General features: G+C 37.2%; 1 protein-coding gene across 3 annotated transcripts in view; it reads left to right on the top strand.

Moving 5' to 3' along the window:
- EML6 (EMAP like 6) overlaps positions 1–16,611 on the top strand; it is a 230,877-nt gene that overhangs the window by 93,435 nt on the left and 120,831 nt on the right. For all 3 annotated transcript variants that reach the window (XM_074331992.2, XM_074331990.2, XM_088796163.1), the window contains exons 6-7: positions 6,072–6,257; positions 7,871–8,006. In XM_074331992.2, coding sequence (XP_074188093.2) covers positions 6,072–6,257; positions 7,871–8,006 — 322 coding nt within the window. The remainder of the gene's footprint in view (positions 1–6,071; positions 6,258–7,870; positions 8,007–16,611) is intronic.

The raw sequence follows: 16,611 nt of genomic DNA, 5'->3' as shown, positions 1-16,611 counted from the left end.
ATGCATGGATCTCTCCTGGTACCAAAATGGTGCTTTTCTGAATGAACACAGTGGATATCTAGATTATCTTCCAACTATCTCCTTCTGTTTCCTAGTTCTTTTTTGCTTCTTTTAGTCTAGTTTCTCATGATCATTCCCATTATAACTACTAAATGGTTAGAAAGGGACAGATGACAGAATGCTCACAAATAAATATAACAAGAAACATACAAGATTTACTTAAAGAATATTACAAAACTACAGAGGAATATAAAAAGAAGACTTAAGCAAATGGAGAGACAACATTGATTCTTGAGATGAAATATAAAAGTTATAAATGTATAATGTCTCTCAAAATTAATTTATATGTAGTATAAATTCAATTAATATCTCTGGAAGTTTTGTTGTTATTACCTGACAGCATTTCCCTTTATATTATTATAAGTTAATATGGAAAAATAAAAGAATGGGAATAATCAAGAACTTTGTGATAAAAAGGAATAGTTAAGAGGAATCTGTGTTACTATTGACCAAGCACATTATGAAGTTACAATAAATAGAATGGTGTAAGACAGGGATAAGGATAAATAAATAACAATAAAAAAAAGAAAACTGAGAAATAGGCTTTATTATGTATGACAATTTAGAATATAATAGTATCTCTGACCAGTGGGCACTAGAAAAATTTATTTAGGGGGAAAAATTTACATATTATTCATACCATACACTAAAATAATTCTTTATGAATTAAAGAGTTAAATGTTAAAAAAAAAAAAAACAACTATACTATAACTAGAGGAATACATAAGTAAATGTTAAACTGGGCTCAAGTTGGAGAAAGTCCTTTCTAAATGTAAGAGCAAAGAAAGAAATCATAAAGGATAATATTATAGATTCAACTATATAAATGTTAAAACATTCTGTCTACCTCCCCTCCACCCACAAGAAACAAAAGAGGCAAACCACACATGAGTGAAGTATAAGCAACAAGCATGCATGGTAGATAGAAGGTTGGCTTTTTCTTGAAATGTAAAGACCCCTAGCAAATCCATAAAGTGGACAGAGCATAACACAATTGATAAACATAGAAACATTGTTGGCTAATAGACATGAAAATGCTAAATCTCATTAATAATTAAAGAATAAAAATTTTAAAATAACAAGGTTTTTAATCTATCAAAATTATGATTAAAATGTGCCCAGCAAAGATTTAGTGAATGAATATTCCCAAACCCTGCTGGTGGAGGGATAAATGAGTATGGTCTTTCAGTCCAGAAATTTAGCAATATGTGTCAGTAGCCTTAGACATTTTCCGAGCTAGTAATTTCATTCAAATTTTAATGTATGAGCTGCTGAAGTGAACACTGACAATAATTTCATGTCTTGGAATGTATCCCACTGAAACTGTTAGGTGCCTGAACCAAGCACTGGTTCATTACTAAATTACTTAGCAATAGGAATTAAAACCAAACAAAAGAAGACTTAAAGCCACCTAACTTCCCCCAGGTATCTAAATAAAATACGGCATATCCATATGAAGAAATAAATACTGCATAATCACTATAAGTCATATTTTAGATAATTATTTAATGTTATTAGGAAATATTCAAGATTTATTTACAGTCTACTTCTGGATGGAGTAAACTTGTGGCTTTGATTTTCTTTTTACTTTAAAAGTAAAGTATATTTTTCTGTAGGAAACAAATTGGAAGGAAATAAGATGTTAAAACAGTTACCTCCGAGTCGTGAGTTAATAGATGATTTTTAAAATTTCCCTTTATTTTAAAATTATTTTACGATAACATACTACTTCCAAAATAAGGAAAAAATAATGAAAAAAATGGGACAAAAAGATAAGTCCATAGGTTCCACTGTCCAACACCTGAGGGCTTCATAAACATTTTGTCATCCTTGTGCAGAGACTTGATTTTAACCTGAGAATATTTTTGCTAAAATATAAGCACTTTTTGCTTCAGCAGGAGTGGGAGGATCCTTCTTTATGTTTTACACAGTTCACCTGAAAGACTAGAAAACTCATTAAATTTGATAAACATTAGTTGAGTTTGTACCAGGTGAAGGAATGAAGACCGAGCAATTTGCTTGAAGCCAAGCAATGATAACATTAGAACAGAACATTCTGTAAGAGAGGCAAAACTGAAATTCTCGAGGGATTAGGGAAAGTTCCCAACTGGTTAGAGGAATGGTAAGTGTCTCGGGAATGGGATGCTATTTGAGCTGAGCTTTAGTGGATAGGTGAGTTTGGTAGGGAGGGCTTGGCAGGAGCAGAACCCAGTGGAAGGGTTGCCTTCAGTCAGGAGTTAATAGGAGGCACTGGTCTCCCATTGAATCATGGAACTGGGGAGCAGAAACGTCCTTAGTCCATAACATGTTCAAATAGTGTCAATGTTTTCATCACTGAAGAACCATCACTGAAGAAAATTTTTAAAATTTTCTTTCCAAGTGAACCAACATTTTGAAAGATGTTGGCCACAAAATATACATTAGCCATTAAATATTCCCTTAATGATTTTTTTTATTAATCAAAGATACATATCTGCCAACATGAATTCCGCCTAACCTGAAAGGTACTGAATGTTCTTTCAGCCACAAGCAAATAAATACGTGAGCTCATGATGAGCCTGACTTCCCTCAGATGGTGGCAGCTTCTGGGTTGTCTGAGACCCTGACCCTGGAGCCATCATCCAACCTGCATGTTGTACAGTGAGGAAGCCGAGAGCTAGGAGGTTATTTGACTTTGAATCTTGGTTCTATCTCCTTTACTTGACTCTGGGAAAGATATTTAATCTTCCAGAGGTTGAATTTCTTCCTCTCCAGAGACACAACAACAACAACAACAAAACAGGTTGGGGGGGACCCACTACCTCCTGAATTTGTTAAGAGTTACACTAAACAGTGTATGGAACCAGGAGGGGCACAATTATGTTCATTTATTTTCCCATTTCCTGGCACAGATAAGATTTAAATTCAGTCTCTGGCTCCCTGTGTAGGGCACTTCCCACTTAGAAATTACTTCTTTAATAATCTAAGTTGGCTAACTTTCCCCAAAAAAACAGGGTCTTAAAAAATAATAGATTAGCTGATTAATTAATAGAATTCTCCAGCTTCCCTATTTTTTTTCCATCCTAGGTTAACTCTAACCAGTTAATTCTAAAGGCAGAAACAGGTAGAACCTGGGACTTCATTTCAAAACATGAAGAGCTGCTTATCCTGTTAAATCTGTTAATTGTGTTTTAGCAGATTTAGGCAATTTTTTTCCTTAAGCAAAAGCAAGCATTTTATTTTATCTTTTTACTTCAAATGAAAAAATCTGCAAATGTCCATCCAGTCATTCTTTATTAATTTTGCTTAGAAAGAAAACTACAGCCAATTTCAGCAGACTTCAACAAATTATTTTCACTCTGTATTTTCTCCATCCAGTTCTAGGATCCCCACTTTTACCCCCCAAAACTGCCTAACATCAAATGAATGATTCCAGTCACAAGATGAATGCAAAATCTTTGATGCACTCCAAGAAAATATTTTTAAGTGAAATGTTTGTAGCTAGGGTGAAATCCTTTCTGGTTTTACAAACGGCACACTACAATGGTCTGAAATGAATGCTTGGAAAACAGTAGCAGTTGAGCATTGTCTGCTTGGTTGGTTTTACAGCAAATGAGCCTATCAGGTTTGTGCATATTCTTGATCCTTCTCCAGGCTCTGGTCATAGATAGAAGAGACCTTGGGGATTACCTAGGGCCAGATGAACTCCAGGTATTTTTCAGTTCTAACAAAATTTGCAATACAGTCTGTGAATGGAGATTGGAGAAGATAAACAATATCTCTTCATTTGACATAGGTTTAATAATTGTTGCTACCCAGAATTGTCACTGTTTTCCAAAGAGGAAGTGCTTCTCAAGAAAAGATAACATATCATAGGTTTTCCATTTTCTGCAGAAAATCTCTTAGCTAGTCTCACATTACATCTATACAGAGGGTGCCAACAAAATGTATACATATTTTAAGAAAGGAAAATTGTATTAAAATTGTAATACTCAATATATACCAATAACAAAAGATGAGTACAAGTCACGTTTGACTTCTGCAATTATAAGAGTTGATCAAAGTGGTTACCATCTGCGTCCAGATACTTATTATTACGGCGAACTACTGCTTGAGCAAAGCTGACCAAAGTGTCCACTTGTATACATTTTGTTGGCACCCCCAGTAGGTGCCTTTTTAGAGAATCATTTGATTACTTAGAATGTTATGTTGACATTATACCATTTGACTGGGTGATTTTTATTAGAAAACGTTTGTGTCTGAGGAAAATGGTCTCTATTTTTTTGTGGTTGTCCATCTAGAAATATTTCAGTAACTCAGATCAAAGGTGCACATCCCAAGTTAAAGGGAGAATAATGCCAAAATTATTTCAAATAATTCCAAAATTACTCTCCTTTTAATCTTCACTCATGAGGAAATACAGTGAGAGAAAAAAAATCTGACTTAAGTGTCACCACGAGGAGCAAGTTCTTTGGCATGTATATACAACCAGTAATTGTTTATGTCTAATAGTTTGTTCAGGTTCAAAGTTAATACTAAAATGTTAAACGTTTTCCCAAAGCTTATACCTATCTTTTCCCCAGATCTTTTTATTCTTTCCATGTACACTTTCATGTCTCATCATAAAAGTAATAATACCCAAGAAATGAATCACCAGAGCTGACTCTTAATCTCCTCCTTAACGAGAGAAGAATCCTGTATTGTCTCAAATGGTTGCACATCTGCCTTTCACCCTCCCTGTGGTCCACCTCCTCCACAGCTGCCTGAGTCCCGGCTCTCTGGGTAGTACAAACATCCCAGAACTATTTCCTGGAATACCCAGCTATTCTGTGAGGGCCACAGTTTTTCTCACCTGCAGGCACAAAATATTAAAGGTTATCACTGATTTTTCCTCACACATTTCTTGTCACCAGAATTTGTCTAATCCTGTTCTCCTGAATCCCAATGCAATTTCTTTCTCATCACTAATCCAAATCCTATTCTTGCTCAGTCCAAGTAATTCACCATGGTTCTCTATTTTTGAATTCCCTTGCCACTTTCATGTAGTCTGAACATGCTGCCTTGAAATCATCTCTTGTTTTATATGTATCTTCTTCATTAGATTTAAAGTTCGCAAGGCAGAGATCAAGATTTCAATATTTTTCTCATATATAACCCCCTTTGAACCTTCGGGAAGCCACTTATGCTCTCTTTTCCTCACTTCCAAATGGGGATAATAATATTTGCCTTAGCCTATTCTCAAGTGCATGGGGAAGATCAAATAACTGAACATATGTAAAGAGCCATTATAAACTACGAGGGGTGGTATAGGTATACATGGCAGTAAAGTTGTACCAGTTCATACATTTAAAAAAAATGATGTCAAAGTGAAAAAATATTTGATTTCCATACAACCATGGGAGTCTCCCTGCTGTCTTCTATAAAGTAGCTCAAACTTTATGCTAGTCAATTATTTGGCTATATGGAAATATAGCTTATATTTAAACATATTTTTGAGTAACATTTTTATAGTGAAGATTTACAACATTTTTAGTTAGAAAGAAATTAAAATATGCCTAGAAGATATGTCAATATGTTAACAGGAGGTTGTGGATAATTTCAGTTTTCATCTTTACACTTTTTTGTATTTCTAAACTTCTCTACAATGAATCTGTAACTTGACATGAAATCAAGAATCTAATTCTATAACTTGACATGAAATCAAACAAAAACATGATTCAGCCCCTTTATCCCAACTCTGAGAATATTGACTTTTTATATTAAATTACCATTAAGCAATTAGCAAAGTTTTGGAATTTTGGAACTTTGAACATTTTGAAATATCGTTAAGTTTTTCTTATGCTGCTAGTTGGCTAAAATGTTTTGTGTTTTGCTGTGACAGCAGAGAACTTTTAACATAAGTTAAATTATGTATACCTAGTTCAGCTGTAAAAAAATTATGTAAAATATATTGAAACATAAGGAAATAAATACCAATAATGTAATGCATTAGAACACTCTTTTTTGGATCTATTTTATCACTTACTTTCTAGTTTTGGACACTATGTGGAAATGCCCTGACTGCAAAAAGGGGGATATTTGGCAAAACAGGGGATCTTCAGACCATCCTTTGCCTTGCCTGTGCCAAAGAAGACATCACCTACTCTGGTGCTTTAAATGGTGACATCTATGTCTGGAAAGGGCTCAATTTAGTCCGCACCATTCAAGGGGCACATAGTGTAAGTATTCCCATGTGGAAATTTGGTTATGATTTATTAAATAAGGTCACAAATCTATTTTTTCCCCATTGCATTAGGATCAGCTGACTGCTGAACACTCCCTAAACATTCATGAGAAGATTTCCGAAATTATTCTTGTTCATCTTAAAAGAAATACTACTTTGAACGTGTAATAACTTAATTAGCCTTCACTTCAATTATTGATTGGTTGATTAGTGTTGTTATTCATCAACAGTAGCTTGACAGAAAATGACAACTATTTTGTCATCAGTTTCATCTTATAGGCCAGCACTTCTCACACCTTAGTGGGTCTACAAGTCTCTTGGAGTTCTTGTTAAAATGCAGATTTTGTCTCAGTTGGTCTGGGATGATGTCACTGCTGCTGGCCTGTGGCCCATTTGTTGAAGGGTAAGGGTGGAGACAACTATTGTTTTTACATTGGTTAGTAAGGTATATTTTCCTCACTCTGAATGAGAGAGCATCACCTCAAAGTTAGCATCACAAGCTCTTAAAATGCAAACAGAAACCATTGACAAACTCTCTTTTGATGGTCTGCTCTGTAAGAACAATGGCAAATTTTACTTCGAACCACTGCTCAATTTTGACACATACTAAAATTGTTACATTGCTTTGTCTACCAATGATAAAACGGGATTGTCCAGAAGAATTAGGGAGATGATGTGAAAGGTAAAGCCTGTCGCATGTGATACATGGAAATGTGGTAAAATGTTACTGGGAACTTGGCGGACCTTTAGTTTATTGCCTACAAATTGATCCCTTATCACTCCTAGCAGGAAGAAAAGTTTAAGTAACTCTTAACAAAAGAGCTATGAAATTTTACATCTTTTATTGTCTTGTATGTTGAAGACCAGTTTTCTTGGCTTCACTAATTATGCAACAGCTCTTAAAACAATTAAGAGGTCAGTATTTGTCCTCATTCATAAAAGCAGCTGCCTTAGGAACCTAATTTCTCTTTACACTGGATCTTATGTCAACATTATACACTTGTAGCACTTTTAAACAGACCAAATAAAGTAGTTTCCTATAGAAAAACATCTTTAAATTATGAAACCATTTCAGATGTGAAGAAGCGTTTGCAAATGATGCTTAATAAACTAACGCAAATGTAATTGATGCTTTCCCTTAAGCTCAGATGGTGCCTTCTTGAGCTCATTGAGATGCATTTCAGGCACTTTTGTACCTGTAGAAGTGTTTATGTTCCTAGCCTGAATATCTTTACTTGATTATTTGGGGCAGCAATTTATATGAAACACCTCTATCATCATCATCTTACTTTTCTCTATAACGATCACTTGTCACATAAAGAATGTATGATTTCCATATCTGCTTTAACCAAGGAATTCTGAATAATTTCTTTTATTACAAACTGCCGTCAGATTATTAATGGCAGAAGAGCACTTGAACTATTTTTCCTTTGATGGTTACTATGATTAATTTTTAATCTCGCTAAAATGAAGTATACTTGTCCTATTGTCAGGATTTCAGTGGAGAAGACTTTTTAATTTTTGTTTTGTTTTTTAATCATCAAAATCCAACTCTAATGACTATTTAGAATGATGGCAGCATTGAGTATTATCTGCCTTAATTAACAGGCTGGAATCTTTAGCATGTATGCTTGCGAAGAAGGCTTTGCCACTGGTGGACGAGATGGTTGTATACGATTATGGGATACTGATTTCAAACCAATAACCAAAATTGATCTCAGGGAGACAGAACAAGGATATAAAGGTAACATATGTGTTAATACTTACCCATTACTCTAAGAGTGTTAAATACAAGGTGAAGTCCTGTATTTATTTTTGTTTCTCTGTATCCCATCTTATTCCATAAAGGATTTAAGGTAGTTTGCATAAATATATCAAATACAAGATGAAAAGAATGTTAAAAATAAATGGATACCCCTTTTTTTCTAATTTGCATAAAGGTATCTATATGAACTAGCAGTGGTCCTGCTGCAAAGATAAATAACATAATGATGAAACTACTGAGTGGTATCCCAGGAAATGGGAGTTTCACTTACAAAAACGGGTTTCTGGATAAGTTGGTGACCCTAAGTGTGACTGCACCCAGCCTCTGAAAATAAATAAATAAACAAACAAACAAAATGAAATTATTTTTTAAAATGATAGGTATCATAGTAATAGAAGTTTAGAGTATGGGCTCAGAGTCAGGGTGCCTGGGTTTAAATCCAAATTATATTTATGATAGATTTGAGACCTTGGTCAAATTTCTTCACATCTCTGGGGCTCAGTTTCTTTATCTATAAAATTGGAATAATACTAGCACCAACTTCACAGAGTTGTATGAGGATTAAATACACTTGCAAAGTCTTAGGATAAGTGATGGTGCATAGTCAGCACTCGATAAATGTTAGCTATTATTACAGTATATTGAGTATTTGTACCAGAGAATACAAAGCAGTTTACACACATTTTAAAAAATTCTCATGATAGGCTTATTGTTGCCTTTATACAGATAAAGAATTTGGGGCTGGGAGACATGAAAGTGGCAAATGCAAACAGGAAAGATAAGCTGAAGTCACATGTGATGTTAGTACACTAGCACACGTGGGGAGCTCTGTTCATTTGCTGCAGGGGGGTCCCAGACCCGGCTCTTGGCTCCTGCAACCAGCGCTGACGGAGGGGTGCTCAGTACCACGAGTCCTGGCATTCACAAGATGAAAACTTACTCATTGTTCAGGTGAAGGGAAATTTCTTCCAGTGCTGAGACGACAGAGAAATTTCCTCAGAATCTTACTAGAGAGGATTTTGTGACATGAGACCCACAGTCCTCAAAAGGTCTGAAGTGAGCTATTATTACTCATCACGTTGTTTTTCCTGAAACCCACCCCACCCCCATGTGGGCTGATGGCAGAGTCGCCACAGAGGTTCATCCATAGGCCAAATTGTGTGGCCAGGTTCAGCGCTCTCTGCTGGCCTGGGATAGCTTCCCAAGGATGGAGAGAAGAATGTGCAGACTACTGTGCTTCAGGCCATCTGCCTAAAATAATGTTGTTTGTAATTAAATCTTAAAAAATTGAGCAACAGGGAAGTAAGCTGGAAGTTGTACTTCCTGCATGTACTCAGAGTCCAACTGCTTTGAATATATCTGTGAAATACAAAAAGGAAAGTGTATTTATAGTCAGCTCATCTGGAGATTGGGTTGTTAATTTCTTATGGAAACTCAGGATCCAGGTGTGAGTACGTTTCTGAATACCAGGTACAGGGGTCGACATAGAAAGTACAATTTAGTGTCCACATCAGTGCATCGACAAGGAGATAAGCAAGTTCTCTGTCATAGAGTGTGGGCCAATGTAACTTTTTCCAGAAAAATATTTCAAGCAGATATAAGCAAGCAGGCATCCAGAGAACAATGTAAAAAAAAAAAAAAAAAAGTTAGTAAAGCTGTCAAAAATGGACTATGAAAGTTCATTGTAAACTGGAAGCAAAACATGTACTGAGATAACTTATTAAATGGGATTTTTGACCATAAACTGGCTAGATTTTGAGAAGCATCAACCAGAAATGATTCCTTTTTGGCAGTCACTTTATCCAGTTCATCCGAAAACTGTATCACCTGAGCCTCCTTATGACCAGGTATTTGTATTGATTGCACACAGCTAACCCCATGGCCAACTCCTGTCCCCAGAATCAAAAGAAGATAGGAAAACCGTCTGTTTTGTATTAACAGATGTATTAACAGATTCCTCCACCTACTTCTTGCCAAGATCAGAGCAGATGGGGCAACGCACAGGAGACAGGCAAGCCTGCCTGCACCTCGTAGATGGGGCCTGTAGCACCTGGGCGTACAGTTTATTGGAGGAGGGATTGGCATGCATTTTTAGATGGATACCAGTGGGACAATAGACTATATTTTAAGGGAGTAATGGGTGCTTTTAAAGAATTGGACAGATCATGCTGCAGTTTGAGCCCAAGGGAGCTATGAGAAGGATCTCTGTTCTTCAAATGGCAGCTATTTTCTTGCCACCTTCTTAATTTTTGCAATCATTGCTCGCTACCAACATTCTTATTTACTTAATATTTTACTTTAAATTGATGTTAATACTTCTTTCTCTTTTTGCTTCTCATAAGCAATAATATCTGTGAAATCATGGCTTTAATATACTATATATATATATATATATATATATATATATATATATATATGATTCATTAAAGTAAGTTCTAACTATTGAAATAATACACTTTGTCCATGTAGCATCCCCCCATCAGTAGTGCCTTTGCCCGTCATCCTTTTGGCAACACTGTAACAGAAGTCCATTATGTACTATCAAACTTCCAAAAAAATGTTGGCATTTGTTCCAGCCCTTATTGGAAAAACAGAATAAATGTCTAGAGTCAAAAGAATGGAAGGCTTCTGGTTGAAGTAACAACCCAAAATTTCGGTAACAACCCAAAATCCGGCCAAAGTTTTTGAGCCTGTGGGGACAAGACCAGGCAGAGGAAACCTGCTGTGATGCTGAGTCACCCTCAGAGATGCTCTTGTCCCCCAGTCAGGCCGTAAGGCCATCCTCACACTGGAGCAGGGAAGGAGTCCGTTGAGTTCAGAAGCTGCCTTGCACAGCTCAGAACAGTAGGCCGTCTCAGAATGGGCCCTATCTGTGGTGGTCTCTGAGGCCAGCTGCTGGGACCACCCTGCGATAGGAGTGCCCTCTAAGGCTCATGATGGGAGGAGCGAGGCCAGAGTGAGAAAGGAGACCCAGCACAAATATGGGGATAAAAATAGTAAGATTTGAGGAGAGGATTAAGTAGTATTCAGATCCAGCTTCCCCTTCAACCAGCCAATACCTCACCCTTGGTCCTCTGAGCATTTGCAGAGAGTATGGAGTAAAGAGATGTGAAGGAAAAGGGAAGTAAAGTGGGTGGGGAAAGGATAAAACAGGAGAAAGAAGGCAGAGTGGACAGAAGAAGTTTGGATGTACTTAATTCCACCCCATCCCACCCCCAAAAGAAGTCTTGACTTTCTTTTCCACCTTCAGGCTCTTTGCCTCAAATATAGAAACAGTATATTTGAAAGGAGCAGATTCAAGCAAAGCAATGTTAGGACTTCTTGCTCTGGACTTGGACATGAATGTATATGTATGAATAGTTTATTTTTGCAAGAATTTTTTGATATAAATGAGACTTCTTCCATATTTTCACTGTTTGTGTAACAATGACTCTTGAATTTATTTCCATGGAAATATAGTGATTTCTCATTTTAGTCAAATAGCCAAACACCTTTCTAAACAAATGTTGCAAGATAATTAATCATGGCCATGTTCCAATTCCCATAATATAGCTGGTGCTCTGTGTTCCTTAAATTTAAATATGTTAATTAAAATTCAAAAACTGCTACTTTTTAGCATTTGGGAATCCAAATCTATTTATAAAGATCAAACTTAGGGGCATACCTTGCTTTATTGGGCTTTGCTTTATTCAAAGATTTTGTGTTTTTCCAAATTGAAGGCAAACTCTCCACCAGCAAGAAGATTATGACTCACTTTATTGCAATACTTGCTTTATTGTGGGGTTCTGGAACTGAACCCCCAATGTGTCCAAAGTATGTCTGTACTTCATATGCTACCTATAAAGACCTCTATTGCCCTTCCTATAGACTTCCAGAAGATCTACAAAATGAATCTGGTAGTTTCCACTTTGTTTATACAAATCTGATGAAGATTGCATCTCTTAATCACTATTTGCATCTTCTAACAACTATTAACTGTTAAACATTAAGACAGAAAACAGTTTTTAGATAAACTAAGATGAACACTAAGTTCAGAAAAAAAAAAGGGTATTCTAGTTTTATTCTAGAAAGAAAGTATTAGTTCTCTTAGATCTTTGTAGTCAAGCTTGAGCTGATTAAGACATTTGACTTCCAGTGAAAACAATTCACCCTGCTTTAGACTGAGGGAGAACCGGTTTGGAGATGGGTCATGCCCACATCAACAAGAATCAGAGCTGATTTTGGGGCATCAAGTCTCCTCCTCAAGTCTTAGTCAAAGAAAATGGCATTCTTATGACAGGAGGACCATTCTTCAATCAAGGCAATAGTAGTGTTTTATTTACACCACTGACTTGTACATCTTTTGTGAGTGACTTGATTTTTGCTGATTGGTAAGTCTGCAAACAAGTTTTTTGCTAACAACACATGATATAAACCAAGAACCAAATTTGTCCAGGATCCCTTATCTACAATTCTGAAAGCCAAAATACTCACAATATCAAACTACTTTTTTTTTTTTTTCAAATGAGAGTAGCTAACTTTTTTAAATTTTGGTAAAATATACATAATGCAATTTACCTTTTTAACCATTTGTAAGTGGACAGATCAGTGGCATTAATTAAGTACATTTACATTGTTGTGCAGCTATCACCAATATCCATTTTCAGAATATTTGTTATCTTCCCAAATTGAAACTTCATATCCAGTAAACACTAACTCCTATTCCCCTCTTCTCCTGACCCCTGGAAGCCACTATTCTACTTTCTTTCTCTAGGAATTTGCCTATTCCAGGTACCTCATATAAGTGGAATTATACAGTATTTGCTCTTTAGTGACTGACTTATTTCTCTTAACATAATGTCTTCAAGTTTCATTCATGTTGTAGCATGTGTTAGAATTTCCTTTGTTCTTAAGGTTGAATAATATATCATCATATATACCACATTCTGTTTATCCATTAATCTGTTGATGAGTATTGGGGTTGCTTCCACCTTTTGACTATTGCAAAAAATGCTGCAATGAATATGGGTGTACAAATATCTCTTTGAGACGCTGCTTTCAATTCCTTTAGCTATATATATCCAATAGTGAAATTACTGAATTATATGGCATTTCTAATCTTTTCAAGAAATTGCCATACTGTTTTCCATAGCAGCTGCACCATCTTACATTCCTACCAGCAGTATGTAAGGGTTGCAATTTCTTTACATCCTCGCCAACACTTTTGATAATAGCCATTCTGGTAGATGTGAAGTGTTACACTTCTGATAATAGCCATTCTGGTAGATGTGAAGTGGTTGTGATTTGCATTTCCCTAATGATTACAGATGTTGAGCATTTTTCATAAGCTTGTTGGCCATTTGTGTATCATCTTTGGAGAAATTTCTATTCGAGTCCTTTGCCCATTTTTAAATCAGGTTGTTTATCCTTTTGTTGTTGAGTTGTAACAGTTGTTAATATATTCTGGGTATTAACCCCTTATGAGAGATGTGATTTGCAAATATTTTCTCCTATTTCATAGGTTGTCTTCTCACTCTGTTGATGTATCCTGTGATGCAAAAATATTTTTAATTTTGTCGTAGTCTAATATATCTATGTATTTCGTTTGTTACCTCTGCTTTTAGTGTCACATACAACATGTCATTGTCAAATACAACATCATGAAGCTTCTCCCTATATTTTCTTATAAGTGTTTCATAGTTTGAGCTCTAACATTTAGGTCGTTGATCCATTTTGAATTAATTTTTGCAAGGTAAGGGTCCAACTTCATTCCTTTTTCAAAATATTTTTATAATTAATTTACTACAAAACCTGACCTGAACTTATATGAGGCTGTTTATTGTCATCATATGTGTGACTATTCATACACTTCATTGCAGAACTATTTAACTTTGAGGTATTGCCCCAGACTCCATTGTACGTATTACATGAATCCAAAATCCAGAATTATCTGAATTCCAAAGAATTCACCTGATCCCAAAGAATTTCAGATATATGGGATGGTGGGCCTCCAATACATTTTTTTAGTGAATATCAAATTTTGGAATTTCCAAGCTGGGAGAGACATTGGATGCCAGTATGTGGAGCTCTCTCACCTCGTGGATGAGTAGAATTAGGCACAGGATCATTGGCATCAAGCTAATTGTAGTATTAATCTCAAACCTCACACCAAAATTAATAATAATGCATTTTTAGTCTGATCATTTTTAAAAACAAATTTATGATCTGGGTAAAATAATGAAGGTTAAGTGACTTACAGTGGTGGCAAGAGAAGCCAAAAATAATTCTTAAAGCAGGGCAAGCAAAATGAATTACATCTATGGTGAGAAAATACTTTGAATTAATGGCTGTAAATGATTATGTCTAAAGGATACAGTAATTAATCACACAGTATAAGATGTATTATTCATTTATTTAAATATTCTATGTACATTTATTAAGCATCTATGAAGTGTCCTAGGAGCTGAATAGGTTTTTCTAAAATAGCTTGCTTCGGGCATTTTATTGGAGTCTTTTGCATGTTTAATTTCCAACACATATTTGTTGAATTGCTGCTGCGTATAATGACTATAAGCTCCAAATCGGCAGGTATCTTGCATTAGGTTAAGCAGCATTCCCACAGTATTGAGCAAGAGTTAGGAGGCTGAGGTCTCCAGGATACAAGATGCCTCTTCTTAGACCTCTCACCATCCCTGCTGCCCACCTGCTGGTCTGAACCACCACTTTCACATAGATTACTGTGGTTGCTTCATACCTTGTGTCCCTGTTTCAACCATTATTCTCCGAATAACAGCTAGAGGGGCTGTTGGAAATTTACATGAGCCAGATCACATCATTCCTTTCCCCAAAGCCCTGCGATGATTCCCATTTTCCTCAGAAAGAGTCCAAGTCTTTAAGGTGGTCTAGCAGCCCCTTCCCCTTGTATCAGCCTGGTTAAACCCTAAGAACCAGCAATAGGAGTTCATAGAAAGGATTAGGGAGCGAGTGTCATGGGCAGATCTCCACCTTAGACAGATCTCTTTGTAGTTGAGAAACCTTGGTATAGAACATTCAAAAGAGCAACTCTCAAATCTGAGTACAGCCTTGTTTCTGATAGAAACGAACAAGCACATCAGATTGTTCTCCTGGTCTTTTGGGTGGCTTCATCACTCGCCTCTATTCCCATCTCCTCTATCACCTCTCTCCACGTCTGCCCACCAACTCCTTTGGGCCATGCCTCCTGCCTCACTGTTGTTCTGAGAAAGCAGGGGGTGGGGTCGGGGGCATCAGAAGAACATGTGTGGTGAGGTGTGCCTTGAGGGGATGTGTGTGGTAGTGTTTTTTCATACACGGTGGTGTGGAATGTGGGGTCACACAAGCAGAGGTTAACTGTCTGGTTCGTTCTGGTAGTAATTCCCCTGTGAACACTCTTCCCAAGCTGGCCTCATCTAAAAGCTAGCCTGGGGGTTCCTTCCTTGGGGTGGGATGCAGTGGGTTTGGAGGTGTGTTTCTATCTTCTGAGGTCCTGTTAGACTGTGTGCTCCTTCAGGGTTCCTGTGACTCTAGCATTTTGGATCCTGTGGATTCTGAAATAGCCCAGGATATTGTAAAGAATAACTTACTCTACAAGTCGTGCTAGAAAGTCTCAGGCAGAGAGCCCTTGTCATCAGCATCACTGGGCCAGGGCCACTACAGGCTGCAGGTGACCTATAGGCCAGTTTAGGACCAGCCCCTGCCCAGCTTGTGGAGGGGCCCTGGGACTCTCCCGGAGCAGCTCCCAGTACCCAATGCCTGCTCTGTGGTGACCTTTGTGTTGAGCACTCTGCACACTGGTGCCCATTTAATCCTTAAACAGCCCTTGGGGTTACCCAGACAGGGCTGGCTTCTGGGGCAGGAGACCTGTGTGGCTGCCCAGGGCCTTGCACTTAGAAGGACCCTGACCTTGGTTTAGGCCAGTCTTGTTGTCCAGTCATCTGTGCTCAGGAATCCCCGAGATGATACACGTCTTCCCTCCCTCTTGTCTCCATTAGGTTCCCAAACTCTGCCTTTAGCATTACTCTTAGGGCATCAGAACCAAAAGCAAGGTCAGGAGCCCCTGGCCCACCTCCAGAGTTCCTAGATGGCCTCAGCCAACACCCTCATGAAGGGAGAGAGGGGGACAGGGTTCAGGGGTCCCTGCAGTGTTTTTCCGCCCCCTCTGCCAACCTTCCCTCTTTGAGGGAAACCTTTCTTCCTCTCACTTAAAAAACAAACAACTTTTGTTACCTTTTAACTCTACCATGGTGCTCCTCAGTATAGCTTTTTAAGAAAGTTAGGTTAACAGGAGAAAGATACCACCTTATCTTGTTTACTCTTTGGTACTATGTCCTGGGTGCACATGCACAGAAAGGAAAAAAAAACTTTGTGGGGAAGAGAATTTGTTCTAGACTTGTACTGCCTGAATTCTCATTTTATCTCTATCACTTGCTCACTGTGGGACTTTGGGCAAATAATCTAAACATTCTACGCTATAATTTCCTCGTTATGTGTTTTTGTGGCATTGAATCCACTCCAGTTCCTGAGGCCTCTATGAATGAGTGACATCCACAGTGTCCTGTCCTCACAGCCCTGCTCAGCTCCTGTAGAC

The sequence above is a fragment of the Rhinolophus sinicus genome, chromosome 2, assembly GCF_057876585.1.
Source record: "Rhinolophus sinicus isolate RSI-liver-muscle chromosome 2, RSI-T2T, whole genome shotgun sequence".
Taxonomy (NCBI): domain Eukaryota; kingdom Metazoa; phylum Chordata; class Mammalia; order Chiroptera; family Rhinolophidae; genus Rhinolophus; species Rhinolophus sinicus.
The sequence above is the reverse complement of the archived record's forward strand: the minus strand, read 5'-3'. Positions and strand labels throughout refer to the sequence as shown.